General features: G+C 48.8%; 1 protein-coding gene across 1 annotated transcript in view; it reads right to left on the bottom strand.

Annotated features, from left to right (window-relative positions):
* TECTA (tectorin alpha) overlaps positions 1–21,811 on the bottom strand; it is an 82,376-nt gene that overhangs the window by 42,763 nt on the left and 17,802 nt on the right. The window contains exons 3-9 of the mRNA XM_082339852.1: positions 20,844–21,131; positions 17,071–17,208; positions 16,554–16,719; positions 12,500–12,912; positions 5,998–6,568; positions 3,468–4,060; positions 1,598–2,171 (exon numbers count right to left, since the gene is read on the bottom strand). Coding sequence (XP_082195978.1) covers positions 1,598–2,171; positions 3,468–4,060; positions 5,998–6,568; positions 12,500–12,912; positions 16,554–16,719; positions 17,071–17,208; positions 20,844–21,131 — 2,743 coding nt within the window. The remainder of the gene's footprint in view (positions 1–1,597; positions 2,172–3,467; positions 4,061–5,997; positions 6,569–12,499; positions 12,913–16,553; positions 16,720–17,070; positions 17,209–20,843; positions 21,132–21,811) is intronic.

Genomic DNA, 21,811 nt, shown 5'->3' with positions numbered 1-21,811 from the left:
ATGTAATCGTCATGCTGAAGATCAGTACAAGTAAAAGTCATCAGTGGGCACTAAGTCGAGGAGGGGGATCGTGATGACAAGCAGGGTGCTGCATGGTCGTAAAGTACTTCCCCACAGATTGCTCATTAGTCACAAGATAGAAACGTAGTGACACAGAGTGGTGATATTTGACAACCCCTGACCAGGGGGGGTGCCCATCACCAACGAGAGGAGGCTGGACAGAGCGTGCCCCACATGTGACCTGATACCACGAGGAAAACACGCCTCTCCTACGCAGGGGGCTGGGTGGGATGTAGAGCAGAACCCAGCCATGGCGAAGCATCAAACCCAAATGGAGGGCTATTCTATTTCAAAAGGGGGGAGACTGTAATCTTCAAAAATGACAAGATCATAAGAGACAAAGAAGCTAAGGAATTGTTCCAGACTTAAGGAGACCAAAGAGACATGACAGCTAAATGCCCCATGTGGTCGCGGACTAGATCTGCACTGAGGTGTGGGGGAAAGCCATAAAGGACACGACTGGGTCAACGGGCAAAATTGAAGTGGATATTAAGTTATCACATCAGTGTTAAATTTCCTAAGGTCAGTAACTGTACTGTGCTGTGAATGAGTGTCTTGATTCTAAGGAAATATACACTTAACGTATTTAGGGGCAAAGGGGCACGATGTCTGCAACTTCCCTTCAAACGGAGAGTCAGTGAGAGAGAATGACAAAGCAAACAGGGCAAAATGCTAACAACAGGTCATCTGGGTAAAAGCTATATAGATATTCTTGTAACCCTTCTGTAACTTTAAAATTATTTCAAAATAAAAAGTTAAAAAAATAAACAAACTTAGGTTGGAAGAAATATAATGGAAGAGACATAACCAGATGTAAAGGATGGAATCTCAGTGGTGGCGCTGGTCTTCGTGAGGGCCGACCTTCTTGGTGGGGAAGGGGTGGGAGGTGTGGTCCAGGTGGGGCAGTCCTGGCCCCAGGCCTGGGTCCCGCCCCCTCAGCCACTTCTCCTTCTACCCTTCCATTTACTCCTCCCCCTGGGCTCCCCCAGAACCGAGGGGATTATATGTCTCGTCTTCCCAGCAATTATTCTCATTACTACAAGTACTGCTGAGAGGGGTCAGATACTCTGGGGGCAAAATGAACAACCAGGCCCATGGGACTCTCTCAAGAACCATTGTCAGGTTTGCCCTGGGGAGCGGGGCTAATCTCTACTCCGGGAAAGGCACCCTGACTGATCACCGTGGGCTGAAATGAATGGGGTCCTGCCTTGCCAGGAGAGAAGGCGCCCACTGAGCCATCACAAAGATTTCCGGTCCTTTGACATGATGTGTTCCCTCTGCTAGAAATAACCAAGGGTAAATAGCTAATTGTTCTACAACGAAGAGGGATGGTGTGATTAGAAACAACAATAAAGTTGCGCAATAGTCTGGTCTGGGGGGACGAGCCTTCCAGAAGACACATCAGACTAGGGAAGATGTACAGGGTTAATGAGATTGTCCTTGAGTGCGATTGCACCAGGAAGAGAAGGAGATCCGGGGTCTCAGTTATCCACGCCCCGCCCCGGCCGGCCGCCCCCATGGCGTCACCCGAACTCACGGCAGAAGTCGTGGGTCCTCCAGGGCTGCACCTCCACGTCGGCGTTCTTGCAGGCGCTCGCGTACCGGGCCACAGAGTCACAGAGCTCAGACTCGTTGCCCCCGCTCTGGCACAGGCGGAAGAGGCAGGTGCGGTAGTAGGCGGTGACGTTGACCACGCCGTGGCACTCCAGGAAGGAGCTGTTGGAGGGGTCGTTAATGATGCCGCACCTGGAACGGCTGCGGTAAAATTTCAGCAGCTCCGAGTCATTGCCGCAGGCCTTCAGCAGGTCCCCGCACTCCCCGTTGCAGATCTCCTCGAAAGTGGTCCAGCTTTCCAGGAACACCGCCAGGTTGTCCGTGCACTTGCCACTGGGGAGACAGAACTCCTCGCTGGCGTTCGCGTTGAAGAAGCCACACAAGCCCCCCGTGCAGTTGAAGTAGGCGGTGGACAGCCGGATGTACAGCAGACCCACGTCTGAGTATTGCACGGTCACGACACCCTTGGACTCGACGGTCGTGCTGTTTTTGTTTCGATAAATTTCCAGCTTCCCCGAAGGATGGAAGAAAGGCAGTTCCACTTCCTGACCGTCCACCTGAAAAATCAAATCGCTATCATGAGTTCCAGATACACACAGGGTGCCCACAATTTCCTAGGCTGTGAATAAAGACGTGGCTCTGCCCCATGGCTAGCCCTTGGAGTAAGGTCGAGAAGCTGACAGTGGGCGGAGACCACACAGACATCAACTGTTTTTTTCGTGGACATCTTTGTTTCTTTCTTTCCAGGCTCCTCTGATCCAACACATTTGCTGTTTATTTGTGTGTGTGTGTGAGACCCTCAGCTAGTTCCAAACACAACTGAAGTGTGAGCAACAGTCACCGTAGACGTGTGGCTTCCTCCTGCCCCCGACGTCCTGCCTCCTTCTTCTCCCTTCAAATTTTACTTTTCCTGGGTCTCAGCCCCTTGGAAGCACACAGTATATATCTAATTATCTAGCTGTCCATCCACCTATCTACCTATTATTATTTTGATAAATTAATTTCTGCCAGTGTGTCAATGGGAGTAAAAACACAACCCTTTCAGTTTGTAGATGTATGCTTTATTCACTGCATTGACTTTTGTTTTCTAAATTAGATGTCATGTGATATTATGAAATGCACATGGCACTGGGAGGAGGGAGATCTGCTCCTCCCTCCCCCTCCATCACCCCAGCTCTGTCACCTCCCAGCTGTCAGGCCCACAGCCCTCATTTAGCCCTTTGGGAGCCTCATGTGAAAACAAGGAGTTGCACTCGATGATGCCCAAGATTCCTTCTTACTAATGATCTGTGAGTCTGCATGCTTAGTGATGGATATTTTAGACCAGGACAGCGGGGCGTGAGGCACCATGGCAGGCACCCCTTCTGCTACTCCACACGGATTCCCATCTACAGGTAGGAGATGCAGCATAGTACAGGGTAAAGAGCACAGACTTTGGAGCCAGCTGACCCGGGCTTGAATCCCACTTTATGGCTGTGTGTCCCGGGGGAAGTTACTTAACCTCTCTGTGCCTCAGTTTTCTCATCTGTAAAATGGGAATAATGATGTTATCTACCTCTTAGGATGAATGTGATACTGCTTAGGATAGTGCTTGGCACACAGTAAGCATCCTGTAAGTATTTGCTACTCTGGCGAGCTAGTCCTGCTCTAATTCGAGAAATTCCAGCTTCACTCCAGGTCTCCACCTGATGGACGTTTATTTGGTGCTGACAGTTAGAAAATGCTCCCATTTCGGAATCACTGCCTTCCTAGAATCCGCTCACGGTCAGAGGCAGCCAGGCAAGCCTGAAGAGCGTGGCTCCTTCGCTTGGCGGGACTCATCAGAAAAGTCTCCAAGGCCGCAAGCGTCTTACCTTGACCTCCGAAGCCCCGATGCCTCCTATCTTGACCTCCTGGTCAGCCACCAGGATCCGGAGACCCCGCAGCCAAGCAGGTCCTGCGTCCGGCTTCTTCTTGTTGATGTCGATTTCCAAGTACTCTGGCCGCTCAGGGCAGGTCTTGAGGAGCGTGTAGGAGAACTCGACGGGGAAGGCGTAGGCGGCGCCGTCGAAGGTGTGCAGCACCTGGTCCTGGCTGAGCAGGCACACGGTCTCCCGCCTGGGGAAGCAGCCCTGGTAGCCGTTCTCCACTGCGCACACCTCCTCGCCACGGCACGTCTTGTTGAAGCAGTACACGTCGCCGCCCTCCTCGCACAGGCACTGCACCGTGCAGTTGGCCGTGGCCCAGAAGAACTCGCCCATGGCGTAGTAGTGGCCGTCGAAGTCACAGCCGCACGTGTGCAGCGGGACGCACTGGCTGGTGCTGAGGACAAAGCCTTCGTTGCACTCGCAGCCCTCCGTGCAGGGCGTGGCGCAGCTGCGGGAGGCCGTCAGATCTGAGCACGTGTCCGGGCAGCTGCTGGTGCACACGGAGTAGTGGCTGAAGCTCGGGCACTGCACCGTGGACACTGACGTGGGGGAGAGGAGAGAGCGTGACAAGGTGAATGACCCAGGGGCTAACCGGCCAGATCCACCACGCACGGGGGCCTGGAGGAGGAACGCTCCTTCTGGACCAGTTGGCACCTAGACGGAGGGCCAAGCCACCACTCACTAGGGGAAGGGAGACGGAGGGTGTGCAAGGAGCGCAACTGCTTTGGTAGTAACTACTGAGCAATGGGATGGAGTGGGATCTCATTTGATCATCCTGACTGAAATAAAACTTCAGGTTCCCATCCTAACTAGACTCGACTGATTATTCAATACAGGGTTAGTACTGGGTGAACTACACCCATTGAGATGGTTTAAGATCTTCAACCGATGGGCATATAAGTTGGTCTGACTTTAAAGAACACGGCCCATTCCTAGGAGGAAATAAATCCAACTCACAGGAGAAATGAAAAATCTAACTCTTAGAGGAGGAATTTGAAAAAGTGAACTTTCAAACAGGGACCAAAGAAGACTGTGAAAATGAATTCTCTGTCAAAAATAGAAAGAACCTTAGCTATCTGAAAAGAACCTGTGTGCCTATTCCCCCAGGAGACTGAATTGGAACTGGATGCCTTCTGAAGGCCCTTCTTGCCGTGGAAAACTTCGATTCTTATTTTAAGAACATCTGAGTCTGGTTTGAGTCTGGTTGACCCCAACAGGCGGAGGCTCAAGAGCCTGGTAGACGAGTTCTCTGAATTAAATACAATTCATCCCACTAAAATGAGAGACAGGGAGAGGAATGTGGAGGGTAGGAAGGTAGTACCACTAGAAAAAAAATAGCCATTATAGGCAAAAAATTAGGCAATTGGATGCTCTTGGATTACACAAGGATCAAAGAGAAGTCATATTCAATCTCAACTTGAATCAGGATTTGTATACTCCAGGCGTGATAGAGGCTGGCCAGTCCACACACACAAAAACATTTAAATATACTCTCTTTTAGTATCTTGATCAATTCTCAAGAATTGATTCTGATACATATTGATTTATATGAATCCAACCTATACGGATAGAAAAAAATCGCTCTCTGGCCTTGGAACTGAAAGAAACTTTTAAATCTCACCTCCATAGCACTCTCAAATGCATGGATAATATTTTTCGGTTTACTCATATGGAGGAAACCAAGGACCAGGAAAGAAACAAAATTCCAAGAAGCAATTTGGTTTTTCGTTTGCTCGTTTTCAACATTTACATAACTAGGAAAAGTGAGAGAGGTGTAAGTTGGATAGAAGGAAAACATAAGATAGCTAAATTGTTCCAAACGCTCAATCCAAAAGTGTGATTCCAAGGGGACAGCTGGATTTCCCGCACTTTGGGGGCTTTTTTCCTCACCACCCGGCATTTTAGAACAAGGCCTCCTTCCGGGTCTGCTACCTGCCCTGTCTACTGCCCCTTTTGGACCAGCTGAAGTGCTCTAGGGCAGAAGTCACAGAACCTGAAGGCACTGAAAGTAGAGAGGAAACAGCCAAGGACAAAAATGCCCTGGGTTCCATCTGGGAGGTGCATTCTTCTCCCAAAGACGGCTCTTGATTCCCCAGGCCAGTGTCCACATTTCCCCAACAGCCGTGGGGACGGCCACCTCCAGCTCAGAAACGGCCCCCTCCCTGCTCAACTCTGCCCGGGCCATCCCTGCTAAGGGCCCTCTTCCGGCCACGCATTCCGTATCTCCTGACCATGGATGCCCATCAGTGGTTTAATAAGTTTACTAAGTGGTTTCTTGTTTTCTGGCCACAGTACTGGGTGAGGAGAAAGGTCAAGATGCTTCTACAGTTCGTTCTTTATCATTTGCTATATTTCAACCTCACCCTGACTCTCGGCCAATGTGTCTTAACAGGGAGCTCTCAGAGGAGCCCCGAAACCCTCTCCCGGCACCCCCTGCACAGGCGTGGCCTTCCGTGTGGACAGGATGCCAGCTTACCACACCCAGTCTGGATTCGCCAGTCTCCGATCGGAATGCCCAGGGCTTGGCACACAAGGACGTAGGCCTGGATGGCCTGACACAGGAGTGTCCCGTTGTCCCTCACGCTGCACAGGTCATACACGCAGCTGTGCACGAAGGCCATGGGGTCCACAACAGTGCCACACTCCCACAGGGGGCCGTCGGTCTTGTTGAGGAAGCCGCAGTAGTCGGGGCCAAAGTAGAGGGCTTCGGTGGCCGCGTCACACTGGGTGCAATTATCCACGCAGCCCGAGTCACACTGCCAGTCGGCGTGGTAGACCCGCCAGCTCTCTCCCAGGTCTAGGACTGACATGGCTGGCCTGCCGTCGGGGCGCAGGAAGTCATCCAGAGGGTTTTTGTTGTAGTTCCCACAAAGCCCGCAAGTGGAGTTGATGTAGGAGCCTGGGATGGAGATGGAGGCGTAGTGCTGGCCGTCAAACGTCACTAAGAGCCCAAAATCCGTTTCCACGGCAGTAGACATGCCACTCTGGTAGATTTTCACCGCCCCCAAGTCTAAGGTGACGGGCAAAGAAGCCACTAGGTCATTCACCTGCCAACAACAGCAATAGTAAAAAGGCAGGTGAGCAGGGGCCAGGGCAGTGGGTCCAGCTGAGGTCAGGAAAGGGGGGAGGGATGGAGCCACTCAGCACCACAGAGAGAGTGGCCCCCAAAAGCCTTGGGTGCCAGCGGGCTTGCCTCCCAGCAAGGCAGAGGCCCCAGAACCTTCGAGAGCAGGCTGGCGTTTGAGTTGTGACAGACGTGCCTTGCTTAGTGCCACTCTAAACCCCTCTGGGGACCAGGTGGTTGTCAACACTTCCTGGCTGGCTCTTGGGCCAGCTTCACGTCTTTTCTTGAAAGACTAGTTACCTGGCTTTTCCCCTTTTCTCCTCGAAATCCATTCTTTAAGTCTCAGCTTAAGGCACATACTTTCCATGACCCCCTTGCTGCCCTTAGCACCCCCGACCCCTCCTCCCAGCTGGAAGGTGCCCTATAAACTGTCCCCACCATCGAGCTTTGAGGCTGCCCTGGTGTTATTCTCTGAGTGTTTCACCCTGTCACTTCCTGATACCAGGCCTATGTCACACCATCGTTCAACACAACAAATTCGAACACCTACTGGGTACCAAGCACGATGTTAGGTGCTGAGAAATAAAGAATAAAAAAAGTAATTGTCCCTGCCCCTTATGAGGTCTAGGTCTACTGAGGAAGATGGACACAAATGGATATTTATGACGTACAGTTGTAAATATGCGTTCATAGGAGATGCAGTGATGCAGTGGGAGAATGGTACCTGACCACTGATCCAGCCTGGGGAGGGGGGGTCATGTAGGCTTTTTAGGGGCAGTTAAGTCTGACCTAGGTCTTTAGAGATAAACAGAAGCAGCTGAAGGAAGAGTAGGGGGCAGAGAATTCCAGGACAAGTGAATAAAATCACGTGGTTAGAAGTAGCTGCATGAGAATAGGGACAGTCATCAGGGTGTCACTGTACTGCAGAGGGAAGGGAAGGGGCAGCTGGAGAGGAAGCTGGACACAGGCAGGGTCCATTCATTCAGTAGATGTCAACTCAGCCCTTTCTGTGTGTCAAGCTTTGTTCTAAGAGTTGGGGATTAGCCATGAGTGAAACGGATGAAAATCCCTGCCTCTTGGAACTGTCTATTCCTCTTCAGGAGACCAACAGCAAACAAAACCAATACGTAAAATACATAATGACATCAGAAAAGTGTTCTGCAGGAAAATAAAGCTGGGAATGTGGATCCAAAGTGCTAGGGAAGAGGGTTACTAATTTTAGACAGGAGGGTCGAGGAAGACCCCACGGGGAAGGGGATATTTGAGATGAGGAAGAAGCCGGGCAGTTATCTGGGGTGAGACTGGCTTATGCAGAGGGGACGGCCAGACCCTGGGGATGAGTGTGCTGGGTGCTGGGTTCGCACGGGCCAGTGTGGCCGGAGTGGAGCGCCAGGAGCAGGCAGTGGTCGGGGAGGGCAGAGAGATAAGAGCAGCCAGAACAGGCAGGGCCTTGTCAGCCATTGTAGAGACTTTGGCTGTGACTCTGAGGGAAGCCGAGAGCGAAGAGAGCACCCAGAGCAAAAGATTGACATGATCTGACTTCCGTTTTGGAAGAATTGCTCTGAATTCTGTGTTGGGAACAGATCTTGGAGGCCCTTTGAAGCATGATTTTTAAGAGAAAACGAAACACCACAAAAACAAAAACAACAACTTGGATTTCTCTTCTGTAGGAAGAGCTCCATAAAGTTTTAAGTAAGAGAAGGATATGGTCAGACTTGTGTTGGAAAAAGTCCACTCTGGCCAGTACGAAGGGTGTATTGAAGTAGGTGGAGATTAGAAACAGAGAAATCAGGAGGGCAACTGGTGCTGGAGGCCAGGGCTGATGAGGGCGAGGCCTGACCTGCACCCAGACGTGGAGGAGGGACAGCCTGTGGAGGACACTCCGCAGGGCCTGGGGCTTTTTGCAGTGGGGAGTGAGAAATGGGGGAAGAATCAAGAGTGAGTCCCACAGGAATGAAGACGAAGACGTAGAGAATGGACTTGAGGACACGGGGAGGGGGAAGGGTAAGCTGGGACGAAGTGAGAGAGTGGCAGGGACATATATACACTACCAAATGTAAAATAGACAGCTAGTGGGAAGCAGCCGCATAGCACAGGGAGATCAGCTCGGTGCTTTGTGACCACCTGGAGGGGTGGGATAGGGAGGGTGGGAGGGAGACGCAAGAGGGAGGGGATATGGGGATATATGTGTACATATAGCTGATTCACTTTGTTATACAGCAGAAACTAGCACACCATTGTAAAGCAATTATACTCCAATAAAGATGTTAAAAAAAAAAAAAAGAGTGAGTCCCACGTGTAAGCGGCTTGATAAGCCTCCAACAGAGTTAGTTTTCTTCTTTTCACACTTAACGTGCCTGGCATCTCCAGACATCGCTTTTGAGGGCTGGAATGGACGGTTAGTCCTAGAACAGCCCTGGGTGGGCTGACTGTAAGTGCACATCCAGGCTGCCCTGCGCCTGTACTGATTTCTGGCACACGGGAAGATCAAGGGTCTTTAGTGCCACCATTGCTGCAACTCTCTGGGTTGTCTAGGAAGTGAGACAATAGACTGTCCAAGCAACACTCCCAAGGTTTACCATGGCTAATGGCATGTGCAATTCTCTAGAAATTAGTATGACTTATTGGGGAAGGGAACAAAAAAACAGGCTTGAGATGTAAGCCATCCTATGAGAGCAGGAAGTAGAAAAAAAAACACCCAGGAGTTGGTTGATTTATCCTTATCTCCCAGGTAGCAAGTTAGCCAGCAAGGATGAGAAAAGCCACACTCTGAGGAAGGTCAGCCAGCAAGAGCGCTGGGTGATTATTGTGTATTGCTCTATGCTGAGATGTAGGAAGTGAAATCTTCTCCAAGGAGGTATAATCATAAATGCCAAATACCTCCCTCGCTGAATGCCCTCCTCTCCTCTCCCTCAGCCCCTGCTAACAAAGGACAGTGGTTGTGCTTCAGAGCAGGAGCCACGGGGTGCGGCGGGGGGGACTGTCTCTGGATGTTGCAACCGTCCCCCTGCTGCATCCGATCTCGTCCCACGCACACTGCCTGTGTCCCTACGCTGCCCTTTGGCATTGCCCAGATTTTCCCTTTTTTTTCCAGCCTCAGTGGTCATTTCGCCCCCTTTCTTTCTCATGCATGTCTCAGTTTCAACCACACCTTATAGAGTCCTGTGCTTGTACCGCAGAGGGCTCAGAGTGGGAGCAGCTGGGGACTCTCCCCCAGCCCATGGCTTCTTATTTCTTTCCTGCTGTCCCAGTCCTCAGCTCCTGATGCGCCAATGTTGATGAGTCTCCCTGTTTGCTTCCCTTCTTCTCCCTGTGTACCAGCCAGGACCCCCTTTAACCGTGTCTCTCCCAGGAGTGGGTAGGGGCAAGGTTAGGTGGGAGCAAGGTTAGGAGAGAGAAGTAGCATCGTAGGACAGGTCTTAGAATGAGAAGAACTTTCGGTGGGAATGGCAGTGTGGGAATGAGCATGTATTGAGTGCCTACTGGGTGCCAGGCTTTGTACTAGCTGTCGCACACGTGGCTATCCTATTTCATCCTCACAACAACCTAAGAAGGTCCTTACCATCTCCCCCTTTTGCAGATGAGGAAATTGAGATTCAGGGCTTTCATAATTTGTGGGTGACAGGACCAGACCCTCCACTGCTTCCTGCTGCCTTTGTCCAGTGCTGAGTTGGGGTAGCCAAGTCCAAACTACAGCAAAGAGCCCTGCCTTCTAGACATGACACGATTACCCCGTTTTACAGGTGGAGAAAGTAAAGCTCAGAGAGGCCACTCAGCTGGCAGTGGTGGCCCAAGGCTTGTGCAGATCTGACCCTAGAATCAGAGCTCTTTGTCACCATCAGCTATTTGGCGTTGGCACTCTTTTCCCTGGTGTACCCTAAACTACTCAGTTTTATCTGGGGGAGAAAGATGAAAACTGATAAGTATTAGTTAAAAGGAGACATTTACTATATACGGATGTTAGCTGGCTTTCTTTGGCCGCATTAGCATACACAATCCTAAATTGTTTATGTTGTCACTTGAGAACATTTCAAAGGGGGAAAATGCATATTCAGAGCCCAAGTTCCTAACCCCAGCATATGGAGAAAGGCAACCTGTTCGTTAAGATCTGTTTGCAAGGCCCCGCCCTGCGTGTCTGGAAGTCGGCAAATCAGGCTTCTTCTTGCCTCCCACCCCCCCTTGCCTGTCCCCACTTCACCCCGGGTGGGGTCTCTGTCATCCATGGAGGCACCCTCCCCAGCAGGGCAGGTGTATTCAGAGACGCTCGGAAGCCATTTGGCAAAAGGAAAAGGGAGCCATTGTTTGCTTGCAGTTGGAATCACATAACCTTTTCTTTCTGAAACATTTACATTCACGTCCACATCTCCCTGTCGCTACAGAAAATTGAGGAATCCATGCCCTATGCTCGGACGATGGAAGAGAGCCACGCAAAATTAGCAGAGCTGCTGGTGCCCCTTTCCTTCTAAAAAAAAGAGTCTGACTGTGAAGGGAAAAGAATTTTAATCAAAATGGAAACTAGGAATACAGCGTGAAGCTTTCTTTTCCAACTTCAGATATTGTACACATCATCCCCACAAGACAAGGAAGTAGGGGAGAGCTAGCAAACACTTTTCTAGCTGGAAACGTTAGCATCTACCTACAAGGACAAGTGTAGTGCTCAACAGCACAGCAGAAATTTGAAAGGGAAAAACCCCAAACTTCTGCAGCCGAATTCTTACCTCTGATTTGATTTACAGAGCTGTCTCTAGGGAGACTAACCAAATAACAAGCAAATTGGCATTTTAACCGCTGTAATAGCCCACTTTTCTAATTATGACACTGATACGCTGCACAGACCTAGGAAGGGCAGAGCCAGAAAAAGTGGAATTAGTTCCTCGGTCCTGCCTTTTGTTGGACACGCTGCATCAATTAAAACTACAACACGTTTTTTTAAAAAAGAAAGACCTCCCTGCACTGGCATCAGTTCTGGTTTGTAATCTCTGTGATGACCTCCATGCTTGGGGATTAAGGACTGCATAGGGTTGCAGCAATCAACCCCTTGAGGTCCTGGTTATTATTGTTTGAATAAATATACGGTTGCCACGAGGTCTCCATTAACATCATGAAACTTGGGGCCTCCACAAATTGAGTAATTGCTACTGGCTTTTTGTTCTCCCTCTTTTGTCAATGCCCCAGCCTGAAATCCAGGTAGACAGGGACAGGAGTCATTTGCATATGCTAAACGAACCACAGAGATCCGTGTTCTCTCCCATTCCAAGCAGGAGTGGGGGATTCTGTTAAAGCGGTGTTTGGGTAAAGCTTTCAGGGGAACTTTCCACCCAGGCTTCACTAAAGAAGTCACCGAGCCCACTCCAGCTGCCTGGACAGGCAGGCAGTGCCTATGGCTACACCAATCAGTTTGGATGTTTCCCGGAGAATGAAGCCACAGCTCTTGGGTAAACAGGATGGGGGGATGTGAGGATTGTTAATCAAAAGCTGTAGTGAATTACAGGTTTGTACTTTGTGTTTACACTGTCTCCAGGGCATGGCCATGTGGCTACCATTGTTGCAAGCCATGTTCATGAGAAACAATTTACTTCTGTTCCCAGTTACGTCTGAGCTTGGATGTGTGTGTGTGTGTGTGTGTGTGTGTGTGTGTGTGTGTGTGTGTGTGTGTGTTTGTGTCAACTAAGGGCTTAAATGTACTTTAAGATAAACAGCAGATAGACATGTCAAAGAGAAAGCTTAGGTTAGCTCTTGTACAAGCGAAATTTAGCCTAGTAAAGAATTTTACAAGATATTTGCATGGATCTTTACAAAGATCCATGCATCTTTTGGTACAAAGGGCAAACAGCAGTAGATCTGGGAACGTCTTCCCCAGGCTGAAGTACCTCCAGCTTCTCCATCTCCCCGTGAAGGACGGAGAGGGGCTCACCTTGACTTTTCCATAGCTTCCTTTGGGGATGAGAATCTTGTAGCCATTCACCTCCACCGAGAGCTCCTTCACCCAGGAGACGGCTGAGCCCCCCCGGTGCTCATTCTTGGCCTCCACACTGAAGAAGGGGAGGCTGGAAGTGTGCAAACACTGTCGGGCCAGCAGGTAGGCACAGGAGCCTTGGAAGTGGAAGAGGAAGCCATCAAACGTGTGGTAGTGCGGCTCCCCAAATACCACGCACGTGCTGGTCTCCAGCGGGCTGCAGTAGAAGAATCTGCCTTTGGGCTCGCACACCTCGTAGGGGCTGCAGGAGGCCTCCTGGCAGTAGATCTCGTTGTTGAAATCCAGACAGCGGCACTTGATGGTGCAGTTCAGGTCATCCCAGAACACCTCCCCTCGCCGAAGGAACTGTCCTGGGGAATAAGGACGGGAGAACTAACATTTATTGAGCATTTACCTTCTGTGCCCAGCATCGGGCTAAAGGCTTTACTTGCCTTATACCGTTTAATCCACAAAAGAACCCGATTAGATATGAAGTGTTGCCCTCACTTGTCAAGTGAGGAAACTGAGGCTTAAGAGAAGTTAGGTAATTCATCCAAATCACTCAGCAACTCGACCGCGAAGCCGGGATTCCAAGCCAAGTCTGTCTGAATCCAATCTAAGCTCTTGACATTATTGTCACCACCACTGGTGAGCACACTTTCATTCAAGGAAAGACACATTGTCTCACTCCATGGGATACACCAGGACACACGGCAGTCCTTGCCTTCCTTTCGGCGATAAGAGGAAGGGTATTCCGAAAGAAGGCCCTCCCCCACACCCTGGGTAACTTGGCAACACTGTCGGTTCATTTGCTAACGTGATCATTCATTCACTCATCCACTCACTCAACAAACAGCTGTTGGGGGCTCAGTACGTGCCAGAAAAGAATCAGGAGTCAGACCCACAAATAAATCCCAGGCCTCCTGGGAAGATTCTGGAAAGGGCTGACCCCTGGCTTCCCACATTCCCGGGCTCATAAATCCTGTAGACACTGTTTAGGCAAAACTTACACCTACACGAGTTGTCTTCTCCCCTCACCCTAGGCCCGGTCTAAGTCCAGCACTCCTCTCTCTTTATCCCCTGGACAGAACTTCTTGACAGAATCTAGGTCAGGAGGAGAGTGAGATGGGGAGGGGAAATGGTTCTAAGGGATGTGCTAATGTTTTAAATACTTCTATTGCCTTGGTAGGCATTCAGTCTTTAAAACCATTTCTCTAAATGAATGATTTCCCCCACCAAAAACCTTGAAATCTACCAGTTCTTCACATCAACCTTCAGCTGACAACGGGAGCATCTCTGGGCTGGGGGCTATGACCTAATCCTTGGTTGGGGGTTGGAGTCAAGAGAACTGGGCAATGGTCACAAGTCTGCAATCAACTGCCAAGACTACTGACTGAACTTCCACCTGTCTTCATGTTCTAACCCATAGAATGTGGACAAGGTTATTTTCTCATCCCTGCCTCCTGGGGAACAGAGATGCTATAAAAAGTTGGCACAGGTCAATAAGGTAGAAGTATTTGTACATTGAGACTGTCTGAAAAGGAAGGTATCAAAGATACAACATTAAGAATTGTAAACAATATCATACACCAGGAGTAACTATAGTTTGAAACTGTAGTTTGAAAAGGTTTCTCAAATTTTTGTAAAACTGAATACCTAGTGCAGAGCACAAAGCTGCCAGGTGAACCCAGGCAGAAGCATGGCAGTTGGACAGTCCTTTCAATGTCTGTCCGACAGGAACAATTATGTCTCAGCGGGCAGTTATGTTTCATGCGGCCCCTGGACGGGATAATAGATGTGTTCACAGTCCCAGTAGGTCAGATGCATCAGCCCTGAAAACAGGCCCCTCCAACCTCAATGCCCTCTGGCACTCACCCAGGCTGCACATATTCTAGCAGCCTCTGCTCGGTATGATTTCCAGTCTCCGCTTTCTCAGGCTTCCAATAAATGAGGGAGAAATGCCTTTGAATAGAGGAGGTTTGGACAAAAAGGTAGACTCTCTGAGATAATTCTGTTTGCAAAATGATGATATAATAAACCAGCTCTATGCAACACTTCCCCTGCTATTGCCCAGGCCAAATTCCCATCTCATTAGACTGATGTATGTCCAGTGGCACATTAAAATGCACAGCAGCCTGTATGAGGAGATTGAATTTGTCCTGTATATGAAACCCAAAGCCATAACTCAGGAGGGAAAGAATGAAGTCAAAGTGAGGACTTTGTACGCAGCTGGCATCTGACCAACCCCACAGCTCTGCGAGCCAGTGTTTTCCATTATCACAGCATTTCATTCCCGGGACTCAAGGAGAGGCTGTCACCCGGCACTTAGGTAGCACGGCCACAGCCAGTCAGCTCCATGACACTTGGACAAAGGCGAGAGACGTTGGGTAGGTCCCTAGCCCAGGCCATAAAAGCGAGAGAGATAACGGAGCATTGGTTTGGTATCTTCACAGACCTTAGATGAAGATGTGTTTACACTCTGTAAGGGAGGAGAGCGCAATCTCTGAAATCCTGGTGACCTTTGGAGCTAGATTCTTTTCTGTCCAGTTTAATACTGGCTTAGCTCTAAACATTTATTTGCTCTTCTGAACATGGAGGACTTTACAGAGTCCACAGAAGCAAGGATGCCCAGGCAGGCCATCTTCACAAAAGACCTTTCCTCAGAGCAAAAGCAGAGGTTTGATAAGGGTGACCACAGCGCAGGGGATGGGGGCAGAGGGTGTGGGCATTTCAGATCAGGTGAATATGGCTCTTCTGATTATTACACAAATCAAAGCCCTCAGGCCTGCTGAGACACAGAGGTCACCTGGCCATGCTCTCAATGGAAGGGGGGCAAGAGACCTCCTGAAATTTTCATCCCAACCCATAACTTTCTTAGGAATCGGGAAGCATTTTCCCCAGGGTCATCTTCTGTGCTTACACAGTACCCTGCACTCATGTCTCTCATAATAGGTCTTACATCGTGTCATCACTGTTTCTGTGCTGTCTTCTCTACCATGGTAGGGTCACGGGGGTCCAGAGCAAGCACCATCTTCAGCACCTAAGAGAGTGGCTAAGCGCATTTGGAAAGATGCAGTGGCTGGAAGGCTGAATGGACGGATGGGTAGATGGGTAGATGGGTGGGTAGGTGAGTGGGTGAGTGGATGGGTAGATAAATGCACAGACAGATGGATAGATGATTGACTAATTCTAGTTGCTATAGCCTCCACTCCTAGAGGCAGAAATATGCCCAGAAATCCTGTTTTCTGAATACTTTTAGACATATAAGAAGCAGGAATCTATAAACCATGGCGTCCCTGTGAGAGTCCTGGACTGTTTTGTACCTCCAAAGGGGTTTTGACGTTTCAGAGGAGGCTCCAAACTTTGGATGCCCATGTAAAGGAAACCCACTGAGGTTCACCTACAGCTTGTTCACACAGACCTAAAGCCGACTTTGCTTCGCCCTAAATTCCTGCATGTTTTGCTGCTGCTTGGAGGATTTTAGGAGAAGCTACCCTAAAGACTATGACATGTTTTTTCCTTTCTTTCTAATCATACTAGGAAGTACTGGTTTACTCTCGTACAGACTTGGTGATGCTCCAAGTTCACCCACTCCCATGGATCTACAAAGTGCAGATGGCAGAGCAGGAGTAAAGAAGAGAAGGAAAATTTAAAGGGGGAAATGGCAACAACAACGACAACAAAAATAATGTTAAACAGGAGGGCTCCCTTCTGTCCCTCCGGCTGAGGAATCATTCAAGAGCCTCATCCACTTTGGAGCAGTTCCCAATGGGGACCTGTGTTCATACCCCAGGCAAAGACTTCAGAAACCACAGTATGGCCAGCGCAGGGTTTCAGCTCCTGGAGTGATGAAGGTGCATGCGAAAATTACCTTGATCTCCATAACCCAGACGGGAGACTTCAAAGGGTAAAGCATCAGCAATGAGTCCCCCCCACCGTGGCTTAAAAGCCTGCCTGTCTATCTAAACGAAACAAACCTTGCTTTGCCTCAGAGAAGAGGAAATGCCTTTACCTCTGGAGGTGCAGCCATTGGCTGGGTCAATTTCCTTCCCATCAACTTTAAATGCCCAGCGACCTGGAACATTGACGTTTGTGGTCTCTTGGATATTCACAATATCAGGGGTTCTTGACCCCGGAAGGCTGAAGAAATTGGTGAGGTTTCCACCATTAAATCCTGCCTAGAGCACAAAAGGGAGAGCAGACTTTCGAGCACACACATCAACTCCCCCCCAACCCGCCGCCCCGACCTTGGTTTACTCGCCCACCATCTTGTTTTCAGCACACCTGAAATCAAGAGACCCCTTTTCCTGGAGTCTCTGGGGCCCCCATTTCAGGTGATAAAGGCCCGCTAGTTCATGCCACACCCGGATCCAGGTATCAAAGATGGGCAACACTAGTCCCTCAGTCAACCTGCAGGGTCAGACACGCTTCTCCAGTTCAAAGCAGGATCCCCCCCAGATGCTGAGAGCATAAGAAGAGAGTGCAGTGCTTCAGAAACACATAGGAGGATGAGCCAGAGAAGCGCCTACCTGTGCCATCACTCCCCCAAGACCCGTCAGGGGATCACCGCCGCTCGCCGTCCCCGTGGTCCAGTTGATTTCGTAATAATTGAAGAGCGTGAACGTATAGGAACCGTCAGACACCAGGACGGCCTGGAAGGTGTTCACCTGCAGGATGCGAATGGGTGGGCGGGCTCAGGACTCATACCCCCAGGAGCTCCTCTCCCCGGTAGCAGCTCCCTTTACCCTGCCCCCTCCCCACGCAAGCAGCTCAGAGCTGCTCCGACCCCAGCCTCGGTGCTCCGCCTTCTCTCCAAATATGTTCTCCCCTCCAGTGGGAAAAGCAAGACATGTGGGGCTGTGCATCCAGAAGAGAAATGGCCTGAGAATAACCTAGAGGCTGACTCAGCGTCCCTCTTACATCTCTGACAGGTACCAGACAGGAAAGTCAGCGGCCCGACTCAGCGTGTGATAATACGTGGGCACCTATAGATGGCAGCATGAGAATAAACTATAGGAACTAGTGGAGCTGGGGAGAGGGCTGTGAGCACCTGTTCCCAGAGCAGGTGGGGTAGGGCGGGGGTGGGGGTGGGGTGGGGGGATGGGGAGGGAGAGGGCAGAGCACGAAAATGCCAGTCGGTGTGACTCTAGTGGTGGGATGGGCCCTGCTCTCTCGCTTCCTGGAACACTCCGCTAATCTTGGTGAGACGTCTCCCCCTCTTTTAAATGCAGGTTGGAAAGTGATTTTTAAAAAGCACTTTGTGGGGAGAAATTGCTCCTCTAATGGAGCATTTATGCGTCACTTTATATCTGCAAAATTCTCCACGCCCATCTGTACCTCAACCAATGCTAAGACGGGCACATTTTTGGCCCATTCCCATCGTAGGAGCTAAGAAAACTGAGGGCTCAGGGAAATGAATTACTGGAAATTCCACAATGACCCAGCAACAGAAAACAGAATTGGAGCCAGAGCTCCCAGTCTGATCTCTTCGTGCACTGTCATTACACACGGTTTTAAGTTTCAACTTTTTAGGACAGAGATGTTATATACATTCAAATCAGTCTTGCAAACAGTTTCCAGAAACAAGCTGTAGCAAACTCTGTCCTTTACTATTTCCCTTTGCTAATCCCTACCCCCTGATGCATGTTTTCAGGAAATTCAAGTAAAAAATAGAGTTAAAAGGAGAGGCTGCTTCGACCTTTTCCATTCAAACCTAGCATTTTCCTAGCTGCCCGATACCGTCCTGGTTAACATTCTGTCAGATGCAGAGGAAGACCCACATCCTTATCCTGTGTAATCAAACTGGGGTAAAGGATCTTAGAAGCCCCAAATCTCCCATCCTAGACAGTCCCAGGGAGGGAGAAAAGGTGCAAGTAAAGAAAAGCCCTTTTTGTACACGAGAACTTTCTCCTCAAGCTCTGTGCTTGCCACAGCTGATGGCGTTTATGATAGAGCCACCCAGGTTTATGCCTCCATTCTCTGGCCCCGCTCAACAAAAGGGCAAAGTGGGACACAGAGAGGACCGAGCAGTCACCTATATGGCCGCTGTGGGGTCAGATTCAAGAGAAAGGCATAAAGTCAAGGTCACACAAGGACCAAAACTAAACCCTCCTTCAGACCAGGATGCTCCTTCCGGATGTGAATTCCTTCCCCTGAAATGAAGTTGGAAATATCTTTGGTCCAAGCAGGTCTTGAAAGCAACCCATGTCTGATCCCAGAAGTCACGTTAAAACCAGCCAGCCATCCTAAGAACGCTCCAGAAGCTGGCTCGCCCTCATGCACCTTCTCCCTCACTCTCACACCCCACCCCCCCACAGGTAACTCTTCAACATGGGTTGTAAGACTCCTCTGGATCTGTTCTTGTAAAACCATGTTTTTAATTCTTGAAAAGCCCTTTTATACTTCAGAGGACTTCTAACGCTACCTGGAGGGGGCAGCTGAGGAAAGAGCTTAGCATTCAGAGTTAGGAGACTGGGTTTGCACCCTGCTCTGCCTCATATGAGGTTCAAATCCCTTTTCTTGGCACTTGGGCAAGTTACTTAACTTCTCTGGGCCTGTTCCCTCACCTTTAAAGTGGACGGCCGAGCTTCCTTGGGAACATGCTTGTGAGGGTTAAATGATTTGCAAAGATAGCCTATCACAGCCCTGGGTTGACAGTCAGCCTCAGTAAATATTAGTTTTCCTTCCTTAAAGTAAACAGATCCTCTTGACTTTCTACTGGGCTTCTGCTTCTAAAAGGTCTCTCATGCCCAGTGTTTAGTTGGTCTGTTGATACGTGTTCCTCTAAAGAAGGGGGGGCCTGGGATAATGGGAGATGGAAGAGGGGGCCGATTTCGAAGACAGGGACGGATGGACACTCCCGCAGCTCTGGAGGATTTTTATCATCTTTTTCTCCAAGGAGCTCAAAGCACTTAGATGTTACCTCATTCATCCTCACTGAAAGAGTCCTCACCTAGTCCAGAAATTTACGCCAAAGTACAAACCAGGAAGTATCTAAATTGTCTTGCCATTTTTACTGCCAACAGAAGTTTATTTGAAAAACTGGTGGTCAGCATTTGATGGGCAGTTCTTCTCTTTTTGTTTTCTCCCTCTGACACTAAAATTTATCGATCGCTGGCATCCTGCATCCTAAAGCTGTAAGGTATGAGGTTCAAGGACATAAAACATCACCCAAGGAGTCATTAGCAATCCATTACATGACAGAGGGAAATTTTTGCTTCTTTAGAGGTTATTTCTAGCCAGTGCATCCACTGTTTAAACTTGTATCTTTCTGTTCCCCAGAACCTCTTAGTGATAAAGTGCATTGCAATGCTCTGGTCAGACGGTGCAAAGAGGCCGGGTGCTCACAGCAGGGCAGCTACGAAATGCAAGCCCAGCACTTCTCCACCTCTGTCTCTAACTCAGTAGTTTCTGTTCCACCCTGAAACAACTGACTCATCGCCAAGGAAATCGGAAAACAGATGGAATTGGAAATAATCCTAAGAAAGCGGAGGGAAGATTTCTGAGTGTCTTTGCTTACTGGAAATTATACATTGAAGACGCATCTGCTGCTTCAAAAAACTCCATTGCCAAAGTCATCCAAACAAACTGCAGGCTTTCCTGAAAATTAATGTTCTGTCCCTTTATGTAGAGTGTTGATGATCTCTATAATAATGCCAGTGATAATCTTTCTTATATGACTTTTATTTGATTGCCCATTTAGGATTTCTGAGCAGATGCTGAAACTTTATTCATGAAACACTTTAACTGCCCAATCCAATTAGCATCAAATATGAATAATTCTAGCTCTGGTCACAATTTTTAAAAAGGTCATAACATAATAAAATGAGCCAGATCATTTGGCTCCAAACTGACACCCTAGTTTCCTTTTCCTATCAGGTTTTGTGAAAAAAGAAAAAAAGGAAATTAGCTGATGGAGAGAGGCATTTGGCCCTCTGGTAAGGAAAAGGAACCTTTGGGTTCCTGGTGGGTCCCTAATCGTATGGGGTCTCAGTGCCTCAATCACTCTCCTGCAAAATAGGAATGCTACCTACTGCAAGAAAATTGTGGAGGGCTTCTTTTTAGACATTTGTAATGGTTCGTGATAGAGATGACACATCTTCTGAAATATTACAGCTGACTGGACTGGTTAGGTGTGATAGCTCCCTCTGTTTCCTGGAAAGTGGGTAGCAAGACTCCTCAGTTTAACTCAAGGAAACTGACATTCTTCAGCTCTAACAATTAGACTCCTTCACAGTAGTGAAGATGGACAAGAATTAGACGTCAGAATACGAAGTGGAAAAGGGAAAATTTGAATGATTACAGGTGTGGTGCTGCTCCCTCCATAAAACGTGACTTCCTCCCAGGTCACAATGAAAACCCAAGTGGCAGAGAAGGTTGCCATGTCTTTGAAATACTTCCTGATGTCCTTGGTGGCTCTTTTCAAGATGACAGGGTCCATGGTCTCTCTGTAATAGATCTCGCCTCGAATCCCATTGTGCACATCTGCCCAAAATGGAGCAATGAAGGCCCTCCCATCCGTCAGGGGAAAAGATTCGGGCGTGAACTGGCTCACTAGCACGTTGAATGAAACAACTCCATTGTTATTGACCTACAAAAATAAAAGAGGTTTTGCACAGTGGATCTGAGACTATGACAATTTCAGAGTCATAAACCAAGACAGACGCTTGCCTAATCATCTGAATGGAAACGACTTTTAAACTACTGAACCAGAACCCCCAAACAGCAGCTTCCATTTCTCAGCTAGGAGGTTCATTTGCTTCCAGACAAACTCATTGGTTTCCTTTCACTTTCAATTTGTAGCCAGCTGCATTTCTTATTAATAATCAGCCTCATTTTCATGTTCTCTATCCTGTCTTTATTTATACTTATCAAATGCTACTGGATTGTGTGTGTGTGTGTGTGTGTGTGTTGGGCTAGGCAGTGGCCTATGTAGGCAGTAAAGAAGATCCAGAGTTACAGATGCAAAATAGACAGGAAAGAAACCAAAAAACATGGAAGCAGAAAGTTAGATTAAAAAACTGAGGAACTCTATATTAGACCTTCATTCCTATTACATGACAAAAGAGGAGTGTCAGTAAAAGGTAAATCAAATACTCCATCACCAAACTCAGATCTCAAGATGAACCATATCCCACCCTGGATGAGACATTTAAAGGATTTCTATTGATGTCAGAACCACTCGGTACCCAGAAAAAGGTAAGGTTACAATCTACAGATAAGCCCAATTCCATTACAGCTCTTGTAGTTTGTTAGCTTCTTTGTATAGTC

The sequence above is a fragment of the Balaenoptera borealis genome (assembly GCF_965194805.1).
Source record: "Balaenoptera borealis genome assembly, chromosome: 11".
Lineage (NCBI taxonomy): Eukaryota > Metazoa > Chordata > Mammalia > Artiodactyla > Balaenopteridae > Balaenoptera > Balaenoptera borealis.
This window is presented reverse-complemented; position numbering and strand designations above follow the sequence as displayed.